At 41.0% G+C, this 19,230-nt stretch overlaps 1 protein-coding gene across 3 annotated transcripts in view; it reads left to right on the top strand.

The window, feature by feature from the left end:
• LOC148398070 (tetratricopeptide repeat protein 28-like) overlaps positions 1-19,230 on the top strand; it is a 145,787-nt gene that overhangs the window by 77,691 nt on the left and 48,866 nt on the right. For all 3 annotated transcript variants that reach the window (XM_088376459.1, XM_088376458.1, XM_088376460.1), the window contains one exon: positions 15,432-15,579. In XM_088376459.1, coding sequence (XP_088232585.1) covers positions 15,432-15,579 — 148 coding nt within the window. The remainder of the gene's footprint in view (positions 1-15,431; positions 15,580-19,230) is intronic.

Below are 19,230 nucleotides of genomic sequence, written 5' to 3'. Positions count from 1 at the left end.
TCATTTTTGTCAATTGTGGAAAACTGGAAAACACAAGGAAGTGTGGCCAAGCCTCCCGGGACCCATCCAGGGACTCTCTGGCAGCTTTTGGCTCGAAGTTCAAAGAGCCAGGCTGCTTTTACCCTCACTTCAAAACTGTATTTACGGTGATTCTCAGTGCCGCCTTACTGCTAGACTGTACTGGGACATGCAAAGGACTTGGGACTTTTTGGGTTAAGCTTTTTAACAACGCACTTGAAAAAGCCATTTTCACATCTGCTCGTTGATTGTATGGTGCAGCATCATCCAAGAAGGGTTTTCCTGGAGGCTGTGATGTACATCTGTAATTGACCAGGGTGTCAGAAACCACTCGCTTTAGAGTGTGTGTATAGAGTCAATGGATGTGGGTTCAAGATTGGAGGGCAGAGGCTACTCCAGACTTCATGTGCAGCCTGCGCCTGTGTGTGTGCTATGTGTGAGACCACTGGATTGATGGGCGTGAAACCTTTCCACCCCTTCGTCTGACCACCGCTTATTCTCTGCCACCCAAAACACGATACTTATCAATTTGTAATTAACTTGCCATCTCCACCTAGTGTAATACATAGTATATATAATTCATTAGTACAGCAAGCCCTTCATGGTCGACCGGTGCCAGATTATTTTCCATAAACTCTAGCATCAGTCTCCTTGGTCGCGACCCAGTTGCTGACCCATGAAGAACCCTTGACTGATGCTGCCATGTCCTCCTGACTGGGTGCAGTGGCACTCTGAGTTTTGACCGACAGGCAGCCAAAGGGAGACAGACTGAGTTTGACCCAGACACGGTGGAATGTAAATAAGGAGATCGAAGGAGATTATACTGCCTGCTTTTTAAAATAGCCCTAGTCCTTGTCCAAGTCACGCCCCCTTGAGAGGTCAAAGATGAGGGTATTTTTTCTTTACATGTCATTTCTTTGGACCCGTTTGTTTTTCAGAAGCGCCTTTTCGCTTTAGCCGTTTTGTTTTATGAGGTACACTATATTTAGATCAGGGCTCACACAGAGTGCATTGGTGAAAGATGGGCCTGATCTCATCCCTCCTTCACATGTGCATTCCCAAGTCGACTGCCTCTGCCCTCCCTTCGTCTCTTCATCCTTTCATTCTCTTTCTGTCCTCCCCTCTGCCTCACCTCCCTCACTCCAACATGGCCTCATGGAAATTATTCATAAATGGAAAGGGATGAAAAGTCTTGAGTTCATTGGCTCTTTTTCAAACTATCTATTTGAGTCAGGGAGACAAAACGGGAACAACTGGGGCACACATTTCTTCACTTTGTTCAAAGGATAGTTGTTATTAAGGCAGCACAGGAGTGAATTTATTTTCATTCAATTTCTTCTTATTTATTGAAACAACTCATCTGCACCTTTTTAAAGTCAAAGTAGGGTTGAAATACTTTAACAGTGAAGCATCTAATTGTTCTTCCACTATCTCGCCATTCATGTTATCATGAGACAGAAAGAGAGGAGGGAGATTCGTCTTCCTCGTTGTTTTTTCCCTTTCACTTATCTCTTTTGTTTTCAGTTGGTTCCATAGATGAGAAACAGCTCTCTATTCTCTTCTCAAGCGAAACTAAGTGCTGCTGCGACGGTGCAAACTGTCAGCTCCAAATTGGCAGCCTGACCTTCTTTTTCTTCCTTGAGGTGTCTTTACAAAGGCATACCTCTACAATTGTGGAAAGAAATGCAATTAAGAGGTGACATAAACACTGAGCACTCGTTGTAGTCATCTCTTGGTTGAAGGGGAAGGGCATTGGGGCTGTTCAGAGGACATGGCAGCTGCCATTGTGACATGCATACATAGATAGGGGTCTATTAATTGGGCTTTGTAAAGGTAAACAGTAGACAGACAGTGGAGAATGTGAGCCACTTTCAATTAATAAGCTTTGACTTTGACAGGAAAGCTATGCTGACCTTGTTGCCTTTGGATTGTTTGACCTAATGCCTTTGTTGTTGCCATTCACAACAAAAGCCTGCATGGTCAAGTAAAGTAGGGATGCAAAGTTGAACGGATCCCCTAATTGCATAGAATTCAAAGTCTTTCCCTCACTGCTGTTCAAGCAGAAAATCAAATATGAAGACTTTGTGCTAAATGGTTTCACGCTCACTCTTGCATTTAGACATAATGGCACTCAAATTGTAACTTGGGTGCATCCACAGTTGGGAACATACTATAACTGTATTGTTATATTACCTTGCTGCTTTTAATTGTAGAATAAGAACCAAATTACAATATCTGCTGAGAGAGAATTGTTTTTTAATTGCCATTTAAGGTGTCTGACATTTGGAGCAACCCATTGGATTTGGCTCAAAGTCCAAAAGGTGTTGTGAAGAGCTGTGTAATTACTGCAGTTTCCCCAGGCAACGGGCTTAATAAGTGTGGAGGACGACTCTGCATGCCGCCCCATGCACACGTCACAGACAGACTTACATAAATACCTGTGCAATATTTCATCCTATAATCATCGTTTACCAGTATACACCATAATAAAATCATCAGATAAGTTTGCAGATTTCAGTTGACATTTTTTTTAGTATTGTCATATACAATATTTTGTATTATAATTTTTATCTTTGATACGTTTATAACCCACTTTATATGTCTTCTGTGTGCTGTGTTTATTGCAGTACATTAACACGTCGTTCAATCACTCCTTCAACAAAACACTCTTGGAGAGTGTTTGAATCAAGTCAATCTGTTTGGTTAGCTTTATAAAAAGCCCTGCACCGAGGCTTTGTTAACCGTGTTTGTACAGTAGATGAATGGCTCTTTGGCCTTCTCCTTGGGGGTTGTTTAGCTTTCAGACCCCTGACAGAGGCAAAGAGACTCCCTTTGGGAAACATGAGACACTTCAGGTTGAATGAAATTCTGCCTGTATTCTCCAAAGCGCTCTTCATCTGCAGGCCCAGGGGGAAAAAGCGGCTGAAACATTTTTAAATAGGATGCTTAATCTAGCACCACTGAATGAAGGATGGTAGCGGGTAAAGTTTTTTTTTTTTTCCTCCCACCCAAGAGTAAAAACACTTGAAAAGAAGCCAGCGTAATGAGCCATCACTGAATGATATTAGAAAGTTTATGTGTAAAACAGCTCTAGAAGTTTAGACTGAGTGCAGGGTGCTATCGTAATGCCACAACATGATAAATGATGCAGTAAGGCTCATCATGTTGGGGAAACCAGTGAGGAAATATTCAGCACATATTCTTCAGCAGCGAATCGGCAAACACGAACACAATTATACAACTTTGACCTTAGTTTAAGACAAATGACATGCACTTTGAGGCTATAGGTGAACAAAGTTGGTATGATAGAAAGATATCTTCTGCTCATATTTTATAATTATCACAGTAAGCATGATTTAATGTTCACCCTTGGCTGGGATGTATTTGAGTAATAGAGCATCAGTCACACACAGACAGTGGCATCTAATGATAAGGTATGAGAGTGAATCCTCCCACGTGCGCGTGAGTGAGTGTGTGCGTGTGCGCCCCAGGGCTATTGGCTCAGTAAACGATGCTGGTGGGGTTGTCTACAATGATGGGGGTCATCACTCCATAGAGAGCCTGATAGGTGAGTTATATGGCCCCACAATATGGTCGTGGTTGGAGAGGGGCTTTGACCTTTTCACAAACCTTTATCACAGACACCTAATTTATATTTTGATTGTGTTTTTTTAACCACATTCAACCTATGTATTGGGAATCACAGATGCAATATTATTGTAATATTTTGATACTTTTTAACAATACATCAATTGTCAATGTAACTGAAGAAGAAAATAATCTTTTTGTGAATTAACATACAGCAAATTCACCAAAACATGTAAGTGCCCTTGACAATTTGATGTGAAGAAGAGTAGATTTGCCAGGAGCATGGACTCATTTAGTCCACATTCATTTGCAAAATATTTTGCCACCCGTTGCCCAGAGTAGTCATTAACACCAAAGAAGGGTTTAGTATTCCTTTTGGAGCTTGCCCTGACATCGAGTGGTCCTCAGCCTCTATTTCTATTAGTGTCTCGGCCTGCGGCTGCTCAGTCACCACTTCAATGAGAGCTTTCTCTAAGCAGGACCATCTCTCTGTTGCAGCTGCTGCCCTGCTAACTCGCTTGCCTAGGGAGAGAAATACGACACGACACAGCATCCATAGAATTCTCTTGCCCCACCCTATGTCTTTGCCTTCTTTACTCCACACATAATTTCACATTCAATTTGGCCATCGCCCAGTGACGCCCATTCCCCTAAGACCCCCAGCTTCTGGGGGTTTGCTGGAGCCCCCTGTGATTGTGTGTCTTTGTGTGTATGCTGTTATTGATCATCTGTGTGACTGTGGGCTGTTGCTCCCGCTGGTCTCGGTGTATGAACAGCATAGGTGCATGTGTATTTACTGAAACAATTTAAACCGATGACTGATATTCACTGAATATAACTGACTTACCTAAGAGCAAGAGGCTAATTGTGTTGGAAATTTGATTGCAATTTTTGTGGTAATCATGAAATGATTCCCCCCCCCAGAAACAGAGCTAAAGTGGTGCAACCAGGCAAGTTGGTACTTGTTCAGTTTTTATTCCCAATTATGACATGACAATTTAGAATGAAATTTACTTGATTGTATAATTTCATGCTTGCTAATTGTGCAGGTATTTCAGAATCTCAGCTATTTGTATACACATAATTTAAAGGCCAATTTTCCATATGTGCCCCATTTAAGATGGATCACATTACAGGTCTTGTATGAAAGTGAATGAGTGCAGTGTTCTCTCCTTCCTTCCTTTGTTCCTTCCTTCCTTCCTGACGTTAGGATGTGACAGAATTCTATGCTTTGCCATGCCTCTGTACTTCAATTCACATGTGGTTACACACAGACTACATACAGTAGAACTGTGTCACTCTCAAAGGCAGCGTTCCTCTGTGGCCACAGTGATTAATTACTTTTAACAAAGCAAACAGGGTCTCGCTTGTCTGGATCACTCTCTTCCCCATCTCAGTGCGAACTCCTGTCACCAGCAATTGCCAAACTCTGTGTAGTATGAAATGAGAGCCACTTTCACCTCTCTCTGGTCCTAAGCTAGTCGGGCCCTCAATTTTCTACACTTATGCTCCTGCTCTCTTGGGTTTTGTTCTGAGATGTTATTCTTCCCTCTGTCCCTTTTCTCCCTCTGAAACGGTCTTGTCAAAGCAGTCATAGCGCTGTGTTAAAAAAAAAAAAGTGTGATCAGATCATCAGCTTTAAATATCATATGCCACATATAACACAATCTATTTTTGTATATGGATTTGTCTGAAATGAGAAACTGGATACATTTGGTAACAATAACTAATTGGGCACGGCCAGGCTCATTGATTACTGCCAGCAACAGTAAGACTCCCAGATGTTGTTGCTCTTTGTTGCCACAACTTCATATTATTATTTTTTCTTTTTTTTCTTTCACACGTAAACGAGTGTTGGTACACTACCGTTCAAAAGTTGTGAGTCACTTAGAAAAGTCCTTATTTTTAAAATCAAATCACTATTTTTCAATGAGGATAACATTACATTAATCAAGAATACACTCATTGTTAATGGGGTAAATGACTATTTTGTCTGCAATTTTTAATGCAATAGGTATTCAAAGGCCCACTTCCAGCAAGCATCCCTCCAGTGTTCTAATGATCCATTGTGTTTGCTAATTTGGTTAGAAGGCTAATGAATGATTTGAAAACTCTTGCGCAATTATGTTTGTTTTCATGGAAAACATTCAATTGTCTGGGTGTTCTCAAACTTTTGAACGGTAGTGTAAGTGGACATGTTCAGTCCATGTTATGGCTCAACAGGTCTTTCAACCACACCACATGCACGTAGCTCCATATCATAGCCAGAAAATTACGGTTAACTTGATTAGAAGGCGGATACAAATAATGATGCACGGTGATGGCCAAAGAATGCTGAGGGAACTTGCTGTTTAATGAGCTAACACAGAGCCTGTGCAGATGTGCTACACAAGCATTCAGTGTTATCGAAGGCAGGCAACTCCCTTCTGTAGATCTCTGCCAATTTGCTGTATTATGGGACTTGACGATCATGATTACTGTCTAAATGGCACTTGTTGCTAAAATTTGCATTAGAGTTGCTTGTTAATTCATGAAATGAGGTTGTTCCTTTTTTCGGATGACATTTCACTCCTGTAAATTGCACTACTGTTGAGCCCAGCCGCCCAAGTGACCAATAATTTTCCGCAGGGTTTGAGAAGCTTGGAGAACTGGCATCATTAATGAGGAAACTCAACACTAGTCCACAATAATTGTGATTTTTGCTTCTGGTTGAGATATTTCCCTTGCGGGCCAAAGTACCAGAGCGTGTCATATATATGATAAGTAGAGGCGCCTGTCTGCATTGGATTCATTGCACACTTAAATTGGTGCAGCATTGACTTCATATAGCGGTGAGGTGGAGAGGGAATTAACGAAATATGAGCCCCCTATCGAGTGTGTTGTGAATTAAAGTGCATTTATCTTGGCCTGTCTGGGGAGATGTCAGGATTCACGAGCGTATCAAAGCAGCGGCCCAGCAACCCCAAGTAAAAGGATGCCGCTGGTGTACTGGTAGGCAAGAATGAGAAACAGGTCAGACTCAATAAAGAGCTCTGATAGCCTGGACGGGAGAAGACAAATACAGCCGATGAGGATGGAATAACAAGCAGCATTGGACTGGCTCCTTCATGTGCTGAACCTTTGTCCTATCTACACGTTTCTCCTTTTGCTTTAGCCCTCATCCACTCATTTGACCCTTTGTGCCACTTTGCCAGTGGCCTTCCACTCATTGTCCTTTTCTCTCTGCAGTTGTCTCTCGTTATCTTGTGTCCAGTTTGCATTTAGCCAACCATGATGCCACACTTGAAGGAAAAAAAAGCAGTGAGCCACTTGCCAGGCTTTTCATTAGCACTCCCCGGAACAGCAAACTGGGTGTCTTTTGAAGTGTTGCAGGGTAGCACTGGATAAGGCTCCAAAAGAGGTCAGCCACGTTGCTGACTCTTGTTTGATGAGGCAACTCTCCGTTCAGGTCGGACTAACCAAAAGAACCCAATGCAAGTGCTGACATTGACAGGTGGCTTTTTCTAATGAGCGACTATTAGAGTGTGCACGTGGCAGACTTTCAATTTTTGGGATATTCAAACTGTGCAAGCAACTTTACCAAACCCTGGTCAACTAGACCTCCAACACTGGATGTTTAACTTGTTATGAACTGGAAATCGATAAAAATATTTTGGCTGTTGGGAATTTAGGATCCCTGCAATGCAAACAAGGGGTCTTTGAAAACTCTTATCTCCATCCGGCCGTCTGTACGTACGTACGTCCGACAGTGTTTACCAATCTATCTACTCACCCATGTATCCATCTGGTTCTGACTTGTTAGCATGTCCGCCTCACACTTTTGAAATAAGAATAAAACCAGTCATGCAAAGACCGCTATTTTTCTTATTCTAATGTCACGTAAATGCAGAATAAGATAAGAGTCTTTCATGAAGCTAGTGATGTAGATTTGAACTCGAGCATCTATAGCCATCAGACTGAAACGTAATCATGTTTTCTGAGTGTCGTACTTTGAGAGGGTCAGTAAGACATGACTACCAATCTTAATGTCTAATGGTGGTTCATGAGTTTCCATGTTGAGAGCATTTGTTCCCATCCAGTGTTTACTAAGAGCAGGGTATTTTTCAGCCATGCTCGAGCTGACCGTCAAAGCCAATTAAGGGAGCACAAATGAAGATGGAGGATGTGTTACCTCAGGCGAGGAGAGTACAGCGTCAGGGCCAAGCAGTCTTTTCCGTCGTCACAGTGACGAATCAATGACGCTTATGGTCAAGAGTATACAGGAAACGTTTTTTCAAAGTCTCACGATTCTATAATGTTCTTGTGTGAGTCTAACAGCGAATTTTAAATAAAGTTTCTATGTCTTGCCTTAATCTTGTTGCGCTTGAGAGATCTACTGCTGCTTGAAGTTCGTTCTTTTTCGGTTCACCAGCTGGCCTTGACAGATTAAAGCTCCTTTGCTTGATTAATGCCCACTCTAGCTGATAACCAGCCCCTGGAGCGGTCGGGTTGGTGGGCAATGCTCAAGCTGAGTGGAACCAGGAAACGAGTTCAAAGGTGCATGGAAATCGGTTGAACTCGTCTCATACCTCCAGACTCTTAAGATGCTAATAAGAATGCAAGTATGCAAAGTCCATTCATGTGACAAATCGAGCTATAAATCACCATGGTAAAGTTTGACATGTTTTTTTTTGTTTTTTTTAAATGAATGTGTTATAAGCTCAAGACGTATGGCTGCTTTATCGCTGATCTGTCTCTTTTCCACTGGTGTATTTCCTGTGTGCAACCATCAGTTATGGTGGACAGTCATGTGGCGGAAAGAAAATTGAATTCCTTCTACCAAATAGTGGATTGTGACTGAGTGTCACTGAATGGGACACCTCACATCTTGTCGCTATCGTGATGTTTCATCTGTTTGTGATGAATGAGCAATATCGATTTTGCCTCTGTCTCACTTTGACTGTCTAAATGCATGTGCACCAAGTGGCACGTTCACAATCATGGCCCTGACCTTCTTCAAATGTTTGTTATTTGGTCATTATTTTTGGAGAGCATCCCTGGGGCCACATGGTACAGACGCAGTGAATACAGAGTGTTCAGCTCAGATTCCACATATGTAACCGTGACCTTTTCCAATCTGAAGTCCCGCACTAACTGCCAGTTTGATGAGAGCCAGCTAATCGATGCCTGGGCGCTTTCAGAGAGTACCTCCATGTCTCTAACACTCAAATCCGTCCGAGGAATACTGGCTTTTACCTGGCTGTTTTTGTCACCTCTTCACAGAATAATGAAACATTTACCCTTTAATTGCCAGCTCCACAAAGAATGATCAGTTTAATTTGCCCTCATTAAAGCTGTCTAATCTAATGGGCTCATTAAGGGCCGTGAATGGAACCACAATCAGCGGCCTGGACAACTCCCTCAGGGAGCAATACATCAATGGATCATAAATATTTTATTGCCTCTACCTACAGATTGTAAGGTGCCTCAATTTGATGTGCATAAGTGCTTAACATCCACCTGGAATGTAACATAAAATCAGTTTTTTCTCAAACGGGCATCCCCAGATGACTTTGTAAAATGATGTTCATTCATTCATTCATTCATTCTGCTTTTTCTCAGCAATTAGTCCCAACTTCCATTTTTTTGGTCTGATGTAAAATGTTAACCTGCAACCCATCAGACTAATTTTGCACATTTAAGTCAACATGGACTGAGCTGTGGTCCCCCTGTTGATAAAATCTGAGCGCTATAACTATAATAACTGATGAGTTAATCATTGGCAAGAATGAATAATACAAACACACAAATACAGAAATATTAACAATACATTCATTATATCCTTCAGCAAAACAATTATTCCTCTTATTCTGCCTTTTTCAATCCGGCATGATACCACCAGAACAGAATAAACAGAATAAAGAAAAAAAAAGGGTGTATTTTGACCCAAGAAACCCAAAACCAGACAAAAAAGTGACCTGATCCCCTTAACTGCCCAAAGAAAGTGCTCCCATAAAAATCACTATGCCGGTCGGATTCTGTAGGGAGGTTATCTGCTTGGTGTCTGGGGATTTATTTGTTGGCTCACAAATGCACCGTTAATGCACCAAGATGAAAGTTTCGGTTTTGGCTCTGTAAAAAGGAAGATTCTGACCACTGACCGCAGACCTCTATACTCTTTTGGGAACAAGATCAAAACCTGCAGGAAGGTGGGTAGAAAGTCACAGACTTGGCTGTGAAAATTGATTTAATTATGAACAGGCTCCATTGTGGCACTCACTCTGTCACGTTGAATGGCAGGAGGCCCAAAGCATCAGTTACTCCTTTTTCCACTTTTTACTAGGTTTCTCCTCGCTAATTTGTCATGGTCAGATGTTTGGATTAAATTAAGCAGGTGTTATTTTGTGTACAGCGTAAATTCACGGTGACACTTTGAAAGGGCAGTGAAAGATATGTGCACTGGACAGTGGAGACCATTATGTCTTTTTCTGGGTCACTTTGGAAACTAGGCAACATTGCCTTTTGGTTACAAAGCCAAGAAATGGAGCTAAATCCAGGGAGATTTTTTTTTGTTCAGTCAGATCATTAGTGTGGATCCAATCCCAAGGTTTTGGGGTCTGCGTGGAAGGATGAGTGCAAGCAATGTTTGTTCCAGCTGGGTGGATTTTTGACGATTTATTGACGTTTCTTTCAGCTTTTGTTTGTCTGAGTGTGTGTGCCAATGTGTGTGTGCAAACAGTTTGTAGCCCGTGCTACGGATTTGATGGTTGATGCAGGTTCCATTATGATGCTGGCAGGGGTTCCATTGATATTTGTCACACTAATTCCAAATGCCCTGTGAGTTGTCGGAAACCATCTGATGAAAGTGAATGCTAAGCACACCATAACAGTGGACAATGTAGCCTCCTGTGACTTCTATTGAGTTCCACGTTTGAAAGCATCTCTTGTACTGGTTACCACCAATCACGTAATACGCAAAGCCTGAACAGTGTTCATTCTGTTCATAAGATGCCTATTGCATGCCAGGGGTTCCTCTGTATCTTTAGACAGAGAAGACAGGACTGTAGTTTTGATTTTACAAATCCATCTGTGACCGGTAACCTCAAATGTCAGTTCCAGTTATGTAATTCCAATATGGATTTTCCAGGCTGTATTATAATGCAAGTATTTAGACACCCATGTTCAAATATGTTGTTGAACAAGAAATATGGAACGCCTAGTAATTAATTCACGATCTGACCAAGACATTTCAGAAAATTATATTTAGTGCCGTCAAGAGATTAGAAACATTTAGAGGTAAATGAATCATGATCCGGAGTTATTTGAAGTTCATCGCCATCCACTTGCATCTTGGCAAGAACATTCGTCAGCCTGTCGGTCGCAGACTTACTCATCCGCAGGCAGGGTGTACTTGAGTTTAGTTTGGCAAAGAGCTTTGTTATTGCTCACTATATTTTTAATGTCTTTGCTGCTGTCATTTGGAGTCGCGGCTGGGTGCGTTGCATTTATATGGTAGGCTAAACTTGAGCTGCTTACGTGGTAAGCAAACTCCATACCAAGACGGTATATTAATCTACCTTTATCAGTGGTGCCGTCAAGGTAATTTTTAAACTTAAATTTACCGTTCACCGGATGGACAACCCTCACATTCACATCTTCTCTCTGCTCCTCATCACTCTTCAACTTTCTCTCCCAACGACAATAGCAGTTTATCATATAAGCAAATTCTTTTGTTCAGACAATAAAAAAAATTACGATGTTAAGGCTGTGACGGCTCTGAGGAAGTTGAAACTGTCAGCAGGTAACACCTTAAAAATGACAGCTCTGAGGAAGACTGGGGAATCAGTCGAAACTGTCAGCAGGTAACACCTTAATTTTTTTTAATGTCTGAACAAAATAATTTGCTTATATGATCACGAAGACATGATGAATCTCATCGAAATAAGCAGTTTATTAGTTTAGGACAAACACAATGGCAGCCAATCAGTGTCCACTTCATGGGGTGATTGAACATTGTTTTCAACCCTCCAACAAATCATGTACAAAGAAGACCCAACATGTAAAAATGGATCTCAACAGCATTTAGAAACTGTAAATTTAGAGATTAAAAATCACATTTAGCCGATTAAAAAAACCCATAACGCTGTCATTGACTGTAATTAGTTTATCTTAATTAACGTAATTTGACATCCCTAATTCTATTCCCAGGAAGGCTCTTTTTTTTTCCCCAAGCATTTAGATAATGCCCAAACACATAATGTGGTCAATATTTACCTTATTAAATGTGTTTGACACTGAGGGATAAACGAGTGCAATCACTTACAGACATGCTTTCAGCGCTGAAGACACCACTTTGGCTGTAGTCTCCTCAAACGATCCCAAGAAGTCAGTCAGGCATTAATCTGTTAATAGAAAAAAAATCCTCTAAGAACTTGTCTTGCGTGAAACTTCCCAACTTAATCTTTCAGTTCAGCTGCTCAAAATGTGGACTTCATTCTGAACAACAGTGCTGAAGAAATCTTATTCATGTTCAAGTGTATGTTATAAAATAGAATGGGTACATATGTGACTGTGCTATGTAGTTCTTTTTTTTTTGCACTCTTTTGCGTCACAGTGTTACTTAGTGAATTACTTCTCCTTTTGCATCATTTCCTTCTTCCTCCTAAGCATAAAGACATGAATATTTAAACGTACATCAAACAAGGATTCATAAAATATTAAAAGGCTTGAGAAACAAAAAAAGCTTTTATCAGCCCTCTTATTTGTATATCTTCTTGAGGCTTTCTCTCTCTCTCACTCTTGCTCTCTATCTGTCTCTTTTTCTCTCACATACACGTGCAAAAGCATTCACGAATTTTACCCACGGGTGGCAAACCTTGCCGTTGGTGCCATTCTTCTGTCATTAACACATTGATACCTTGAACAGGCAAAGCTGAGAAGCACGGAGGTTCAAAAGCTTTCAGCTTATACCGTAGAGCTTCTGCGTTATCTCCAGCCTCCTATGGTGAATGTTCCCCTGCACAAAATGCACAACACATGCATTTTAGGAGGCGCTTGTAATCTGTAGGGATTGGGCCCCCAGAGAGTCTAAATTTGCATGCAGTTTGGGGAGATTGTTTTTGACTGGAGGACCTGAATATTAGTGTTCAAAGGGCAAAGCTCTCTTCTCCTATGCTGTCTCTCTCTCTCTCTGTCTGGCCAAGAGCTAACTGTGCTAATCGTCGTAGAAACACCTCGAAGCTGCTGTGTTTTTAGAAAAGATCCTGTTAAGCATAAATTTAAAAGAAGGTTGTGCAAGGCTAATATATAGACCACACCTCCCCCCCCCTTTTTTTTTTTTTTTTGAATAACATTACCAGTCTGGCGGTGGTATTTCAGTAGCTTTGTTCTTTTACTTTGTACTATTTAGGTGATTTTCCACTGCAGGAAGTCAGAGGAGTTGCCAGATGGCTCTAACATTTACTGGAAGGCCGCTCGTGAGGTAAATTCAGTGTGCCAACTGCCAAAATGAGGACAATGTGGAGGAAGCAGCAAAAGAGCAAAGTGAAGCATGACAAACTGCAACAGTCCCTTCTTGGTTCCCCGCATTGTCATTTTCAGGCAATTTTTTTATGTCAATTTTTCAACAATGGCCACTTTTTGAAGAGTTACGTTTTACTGCTCTAAAACCTTCACTTGAATGTGCCACTTTTAGTCTTCAGTTTTTCTTCTCGAAATTGATATACACACATTTTAATGCAAGTTAATTCAAAGAAATCTGTTTCATGACAAAGCCTGCTTGAAGTGCCTTGACAACACAGTGCAAGTCATATTGTGTTTGCGCATGTCAGTGGAGCTGCTTGATAGTTGAAGGCAGTGAGAGATTAATGAAAGAAAAAAACAAATCTTACACGGCTATACAGCACATTGGTTCTGTCATATTTTGCGGCGGCTGTTTCACTTATGCATTCATTGTGCTTGTGTTTGCAATATTCTAATGCACTCTCCTTTTTCTGGATTCTCTTTAACTGTCTGTAGCAGCGCGCAGGGGAAATCAAAAGGATGCCAATTTTTGTTTGAAGCAAGCCTTATTTTATGCATCTTTTTTCTTTGCCAGTCAGGGTACGCCACTTGAGAGAATAAAGGCAAAGACCTCTTGGAGCGCATATTGTTGGCTAAATCTAATCAAAGAGAGAAGTGCTTTTAAATGTCTTTTGTTCCCCTGGGCGGAACATTTGTTGGCCTCTGTGCTCTCACCAGTGTGTCCTGCCCAAACTCCACCGCCACCAAATGCAATTATTATTGAGCGGCTACCTCGTGCGGCGCCCGCCCCCCCTACAAGAACAGAGTTAGGGCAAAGATTAATACTCTGAATCACATTTTTGTTGTTTGACTGTTTTCAATAGAGTTGTGATGCAAGACAGGGGAGATTTAATTGTAGTAGTTATGGACACATTGGTAGTCAGTGGGCAGCGGGAGAGCGAGGAGCTGCTGAGATAGAAGCAAAATTAATTACTGGTCTCTAAATTCAATGTCCTGTCTCATTTTTGTTTGTCCCTCCGGCCCCTTTCATTTGCAGGCTTTCTACCTTTCTAACAGAGAAGCTTGTAAAGACTAATGAAAACACTTCCTAGATGCTAATAGCAAATTATCCTTTGTGCCACTTTTGGAGCTGTTGCACTGACGGACATTGCCAGATTGTTGTTCACTGTCGTCAGAAGCGAGCTCGAACATTCAAAAACACCCATAAGGGAAAACGTAGAACGCCCGCCGTCATGGTAGTTCGATCCTTATAGCGTAATGTACAGCCCATTTCTCATTTTACTGCTGTAACGTTGTGCTTCCAGGACTTTTTACAGAGACAGTTTGCTGGCTTTTGGTAGGATTTAGTGGCTTGGCTTGAGAAGACAGAGTTGGATGAAATTCACTTGCTGCGTGCTACTGTTGGTAAACTCAATCAGAATCTTGTATAAAGACTCACTTGGCCCAGGACGTGAACTGGTTTCTGTTAATGACGCAATGTGATCCCTCAAAAATCACTATTTTATGTACGAGCTGTAAAATGTTCCTCAACATGAGCTGCAAATCCTGTCGTAACTCCGAAAATGTGCCGTGAACATGTCACTCCTTGGTTTTCTCATTAAATTGATATATTTTGACATAATATCAAAGCTAAGGTGGGAGTTGGGCATATTATTTTGATAAACGAGATCATAAAGTTAACTTATTAAATCGTGTGACTTTTTTGGTCAAAGCGTGTACAATTCTCATGAAAACAAGATATTCCATCATGTGGTAGAGCTATGCTGTTACAAAAAACTGCAGCCCGTCAAGCAGTTTATATGGTCCTGAATTATTATTCTGTCAACACTGTGACTAAATGACAAATGCAGGTAATTTCTGTCTGATTCAAGAACCAAATCAAATATCCTAGTTTATGGCACCAATACACTCCTGAAGCAAAAAATACCGAATGTGTTGTCATTTTACAAGTATGCTCTGAGAAAGGGAACGTTCACTCTTTGCTGTTTATGAACATTTTTCATTGGACTATAGGCCATTCCCTTTTTTCTTTCCCTTACCCTTTTTTTTATGTGGCACAGTCACAGTTTTATCACTGCTATGGTTATGTGCCTGCCCTTGCTACTAGAAAAAAAGCGCATTTAGAAAGCTAAAATAATAATCGTTCCCGAGAAAGCACCCAGAAAGCTCCGTGAAATGAGTCAGTATAATAAAAGCTGAATAATAGCGCTTGATAACTGCTTATATGGTTTATAAAGAAAATGTGCAAGGAGTGCGTTCGGTAAAACAAACGTTTCTAATATTTCCTGCCATGACTAAAGTTTGTCAACTATCTCTCTCAACAGGCATACTTCCGACAGGGTGTTGCCCTTCAGTACCTTGGTCGCCATGCCGACGCACTGGCCGCATTTGCCTCCGGGCTGGCCCAAGATCCCAAGAGCCTTCAGCTTCTGGTGGGCATGGTAGAAGCTGCCATGAAATCTCCTCTTCGAGGTAAGAACCTCATTAGCATGTTGTTTATGTATTCAGGTGTATGTCAGTCGATGTCTACGTGTGCTGAAGGAACCTGTCGGTCTGTCTGGCCATCTCCATAGATTTTGTCCCACGGGTGCCAAAATGTCTGCGATTATCCCCCTATTGTGTCAGTCAATAAGCATGTTTGGCTGACTTTCCCTGTCACTGTTTACTCATTGTGAGGGAAGGCCGGCTCTATCTGTCTAAGGACTGACTGGTGGTGTCATGTACTCCCCCCGCCGTCTCTTAGGCTCGATGCCTGCATTTTCAGCGTACCTTATTGTCAGTCTGATCCCTCTTGCAGATAGCCCGCTATCTTAACGAAGATCCAACACTAATGCCATTGTGTGTGCCTGGCCCTGACAAAGCAGTTTCCCTAGAGCTGAGTGGATTTATAAATAGTGTGCTCAAGCCGAGATTTAGACTAAACTGTGTGCTTTCTGTTTATGCATCATTATCATCCAACTGCACTGACCTAACTGTGCATGAGTAATCAGCGTGAGGCAGTCTAATGAGGCTCTAAACAAACCTGGCAATGGTTCCACTTCAGATGACCACTGCAGTGGAATTTAATATGCTTCAGATCTATGTGGACTGAGTGCACCAGCATCCCCTCTTCCAAATTCAACTGTAAACAGCAGCTGTTTCTATCTGGGACCTTGTTTAACCACTCAAAATGGAAATTCAACCAGGAGATCAGTGGCATGAATTTCTTTTTTCGTAAGATTATTTTCCTCAGTTTTAGCGTTTTTTGTTTAGCAAGAAGGCATTTAGAGACTATTAAGTGAATAAATTTGAGGGACGTCAAGTACAAGTACGCTCGTAACTGGAACCAAAACAAGAAAACAGCTTGGGTGCAAGCCCAGATAGAAGGCCCATGGACAGGAATGAGTCCTCCCTGTAGGGGGGACCAGGGCCTTTTAATCTCTTAATTGTTTATCGTATTCCCCGCAGCTTGGCGCGTCCAGCTAAGGAACCCATCCAAGGTGTGTTGAAGAGATGTTTGCTAGGTTGAAGGATTAAGAGCAGTGATCCTCTCAGAGAGACCGCCGGCACACCGGGACTTTAATCAATGTTAGGCCTGTAAACAGGAAGGATAACCAGTGTTGGTTGGCAAACGTCTGCTGATATGTGAAAGATTGCGAGTAGCACCATATCCTGCCTTAATCCCAGGATATTACTTACTTAACCCATGCATTTTGACTGGAATGAAAAAAACATTAAAACTTTGCACCTACTTATTTGAAAAATACTCAGGATAATCGAATATCAAAACATGCCTCTTGTAGACATTGGTGAATTGGCCTTAATGCATTAGCCACAATTTATTCCTTTGGCTTGGAACTCATTTTTAATTCAACATGAAAGTTGTACTACGCTTTAATCGTTTAATCATTCAAAGCAGTTGTAAGTTTAAACACAGCTACACTCTCTCGTCTCCACTGCATTTTAACTAGGTTGTTTGTATTTGGACAAGAAAGAGCTGCTTTTTTTTTTTTTTTTTTCATTAATTTTTATTCTGAAAGTGTTTGGAATGCACTGTGCATCTTTTCAGTCTTTTTGTAGATGCCATTATGTTGTAGTTGTAGCGTCCTCAAAGGATTTAAAAACAACTTGAATCAGTGATATTCATCAAGACATTTTTCAAGGACTCCATATGGGCTGAGTTGATTAAAACTTTCTATGGTTACACTTAACATCATATGTGTTTCACACCAATGTGTCATCTATAATTCAGCCCATTCTCTCTGTCACGCAGGCCTTGTGTGGATCAAGGTCTCTGCTCATTGTACCAGATGCAAGCAGCTGTTGCGCTATCATGTGACTCATCCAGTATTTTCCACAACAAAGAAATCGCACGCAAGTGGAAAGTAGGGCTCTCACCTCCAATTCCTTTCTGATTGTTGTAGCAGATTTTTCTCCCCTCTATGATGTTTCCATGTGGAACATAGAACGAGCTGTTGGCCATCACAATGCTAGAGTAAGGCTATAATTGTGCGGGTCACGCTTTTCATTTATAGGGCCAGAAATGTTGAAAGAGGCCCATTGACAGATAAAGCAAATGTTGCTCCCCTGAAATTCCAATGAAGTTGCAACTTTTTTTAAAATATATAAGTAAAAATAGAACATAATAATAGTAATAATAATAATAATTGCACACTACAGTCATTTAATGTTCAAACTGCTGCTTAATCTCATTTTGAAATTGATGAAATGTAACACTTTCCAACAAAAGCAGCAACAGGGGCAACAAAAGGCTTGAAAAGTTGAGGAATGCTGGAAAAACACCTGTTTGGAACATTTCACAGATGAACAGGTTAATTGGAAGCAGTTGAGTGTCATGATTCGATCCTGATATGCGTTTTACACATCTTCACAGCTTCTCTGGAATTTGGGTCTTTTCCGCACAGAAGATCCCTCCAGATTAACCGTCACAAGAATGTTTCACATCATGGCACCGCCACCACCCACTGCCTCTATCGTTTGCTATGATAAATGATTGTCTTTTAAACGGATGCTGTGGTGTTTTTTTCTTCCAGTCCAGCCGCCTGAAGTCAAATTCAAACTGCAACGGGGGCATCAGAACTGATCAAATAGTCACGGGTTTAGAAGTTTTCAAATTACATATAAAGAATTTAAGTGCCACATTCTTATGTTTTCATTCCAATACATCTTTTCTTTTTTTTTTTATTAATCACAAACAGATCGGAATTACTCATGAATCTCAATTTTCTAGACAGTTTAATCAAGTCAAATTACTTTCCAAAGATGGTCTAATAAAAGGAAGATGCTGTTCTTCACCTCGGCTCTTATGAACTTTTAGTAAATGAGAAAATCAATCGTTCATAGTCTTTTCATTCATTCAATGTGTAAACTTTTTTACAAGTCTAAACTGGGTGGGGCATAATTTTAATTGGAAGTTTTTCTTTTGCCTCCCCATCCTGAGGAATTGAGTGAAAATAATTTCTGCCACCTTTTTCTACACTGCATAATTGAGCTGAGTTAAACATCCTTGTGAGATTGCGACAAGGTTTCCATTCTTTGTTAATTGGGCTCGTGAGAAATCGCCACCATCTCGGCTTTGAGGTGTTAGAGATCCCTTTGTCTCACTGCACTGATTTTCATTTGCCTAAAACAATCACCTTGAGATAACAGTAATATATCAGTGATAACCTAATTTTCATAGATGAGCCTGCGCGATACCACACAATTGGTTACAGTCATCAAAATAAATCTTTCTGAAAGAATTAGCAGTCCAGGATAATTTCTTCTTCTTCTTGCCCCCAGTTTTTCCCTCCTTTTTTCTCATGATTTGAGATGCAAACATGTTGCTCTGTCTTATGCAGTACTATACATAATGCTAATTTCTACAGAATTGTCATTATGAAGGTTGTAAAGCTTGAGCATTTGACTGCCTGTGTTCACGCGTGTGGTGTTTTAGCACCTGTGTGAGAAACAATACACTCAGGGCTAGTCATAACTAGCAGCGTTCACAAATGCAGCAGTCATGACACCAATTTTCCCCCTAAAGGATTCTCTCCATGTTTAATTTATGATGCAGCTCTCTGTGTCTCTTCTAAAGGCAATTACAATCCATGAATGGCTTTTTATATGCCACCTCTCTCTGTA

The sequence above is a fragment of the Syngnathus floridae genome, chromosome 5 (genome assembly GCF_059516105.1).
Source record: "Syngnathus floridae isolate MCC-2025c chromosome 5, RoL_Sflo_1.0, whole genome shotgun sequence".
In the NCBI taxonomy this organism is placed as follows: Eukaryota; Metazoa; Chordata; class Actinopteri; order Syngnathiformes; family Syngnathidae; genus Syngnathus; species Syngnathus floridae.
Note: the sequence above shows the minus strand (reverse complement) of the source record. Positions and strands in the feature narration are given on the sequence as shown.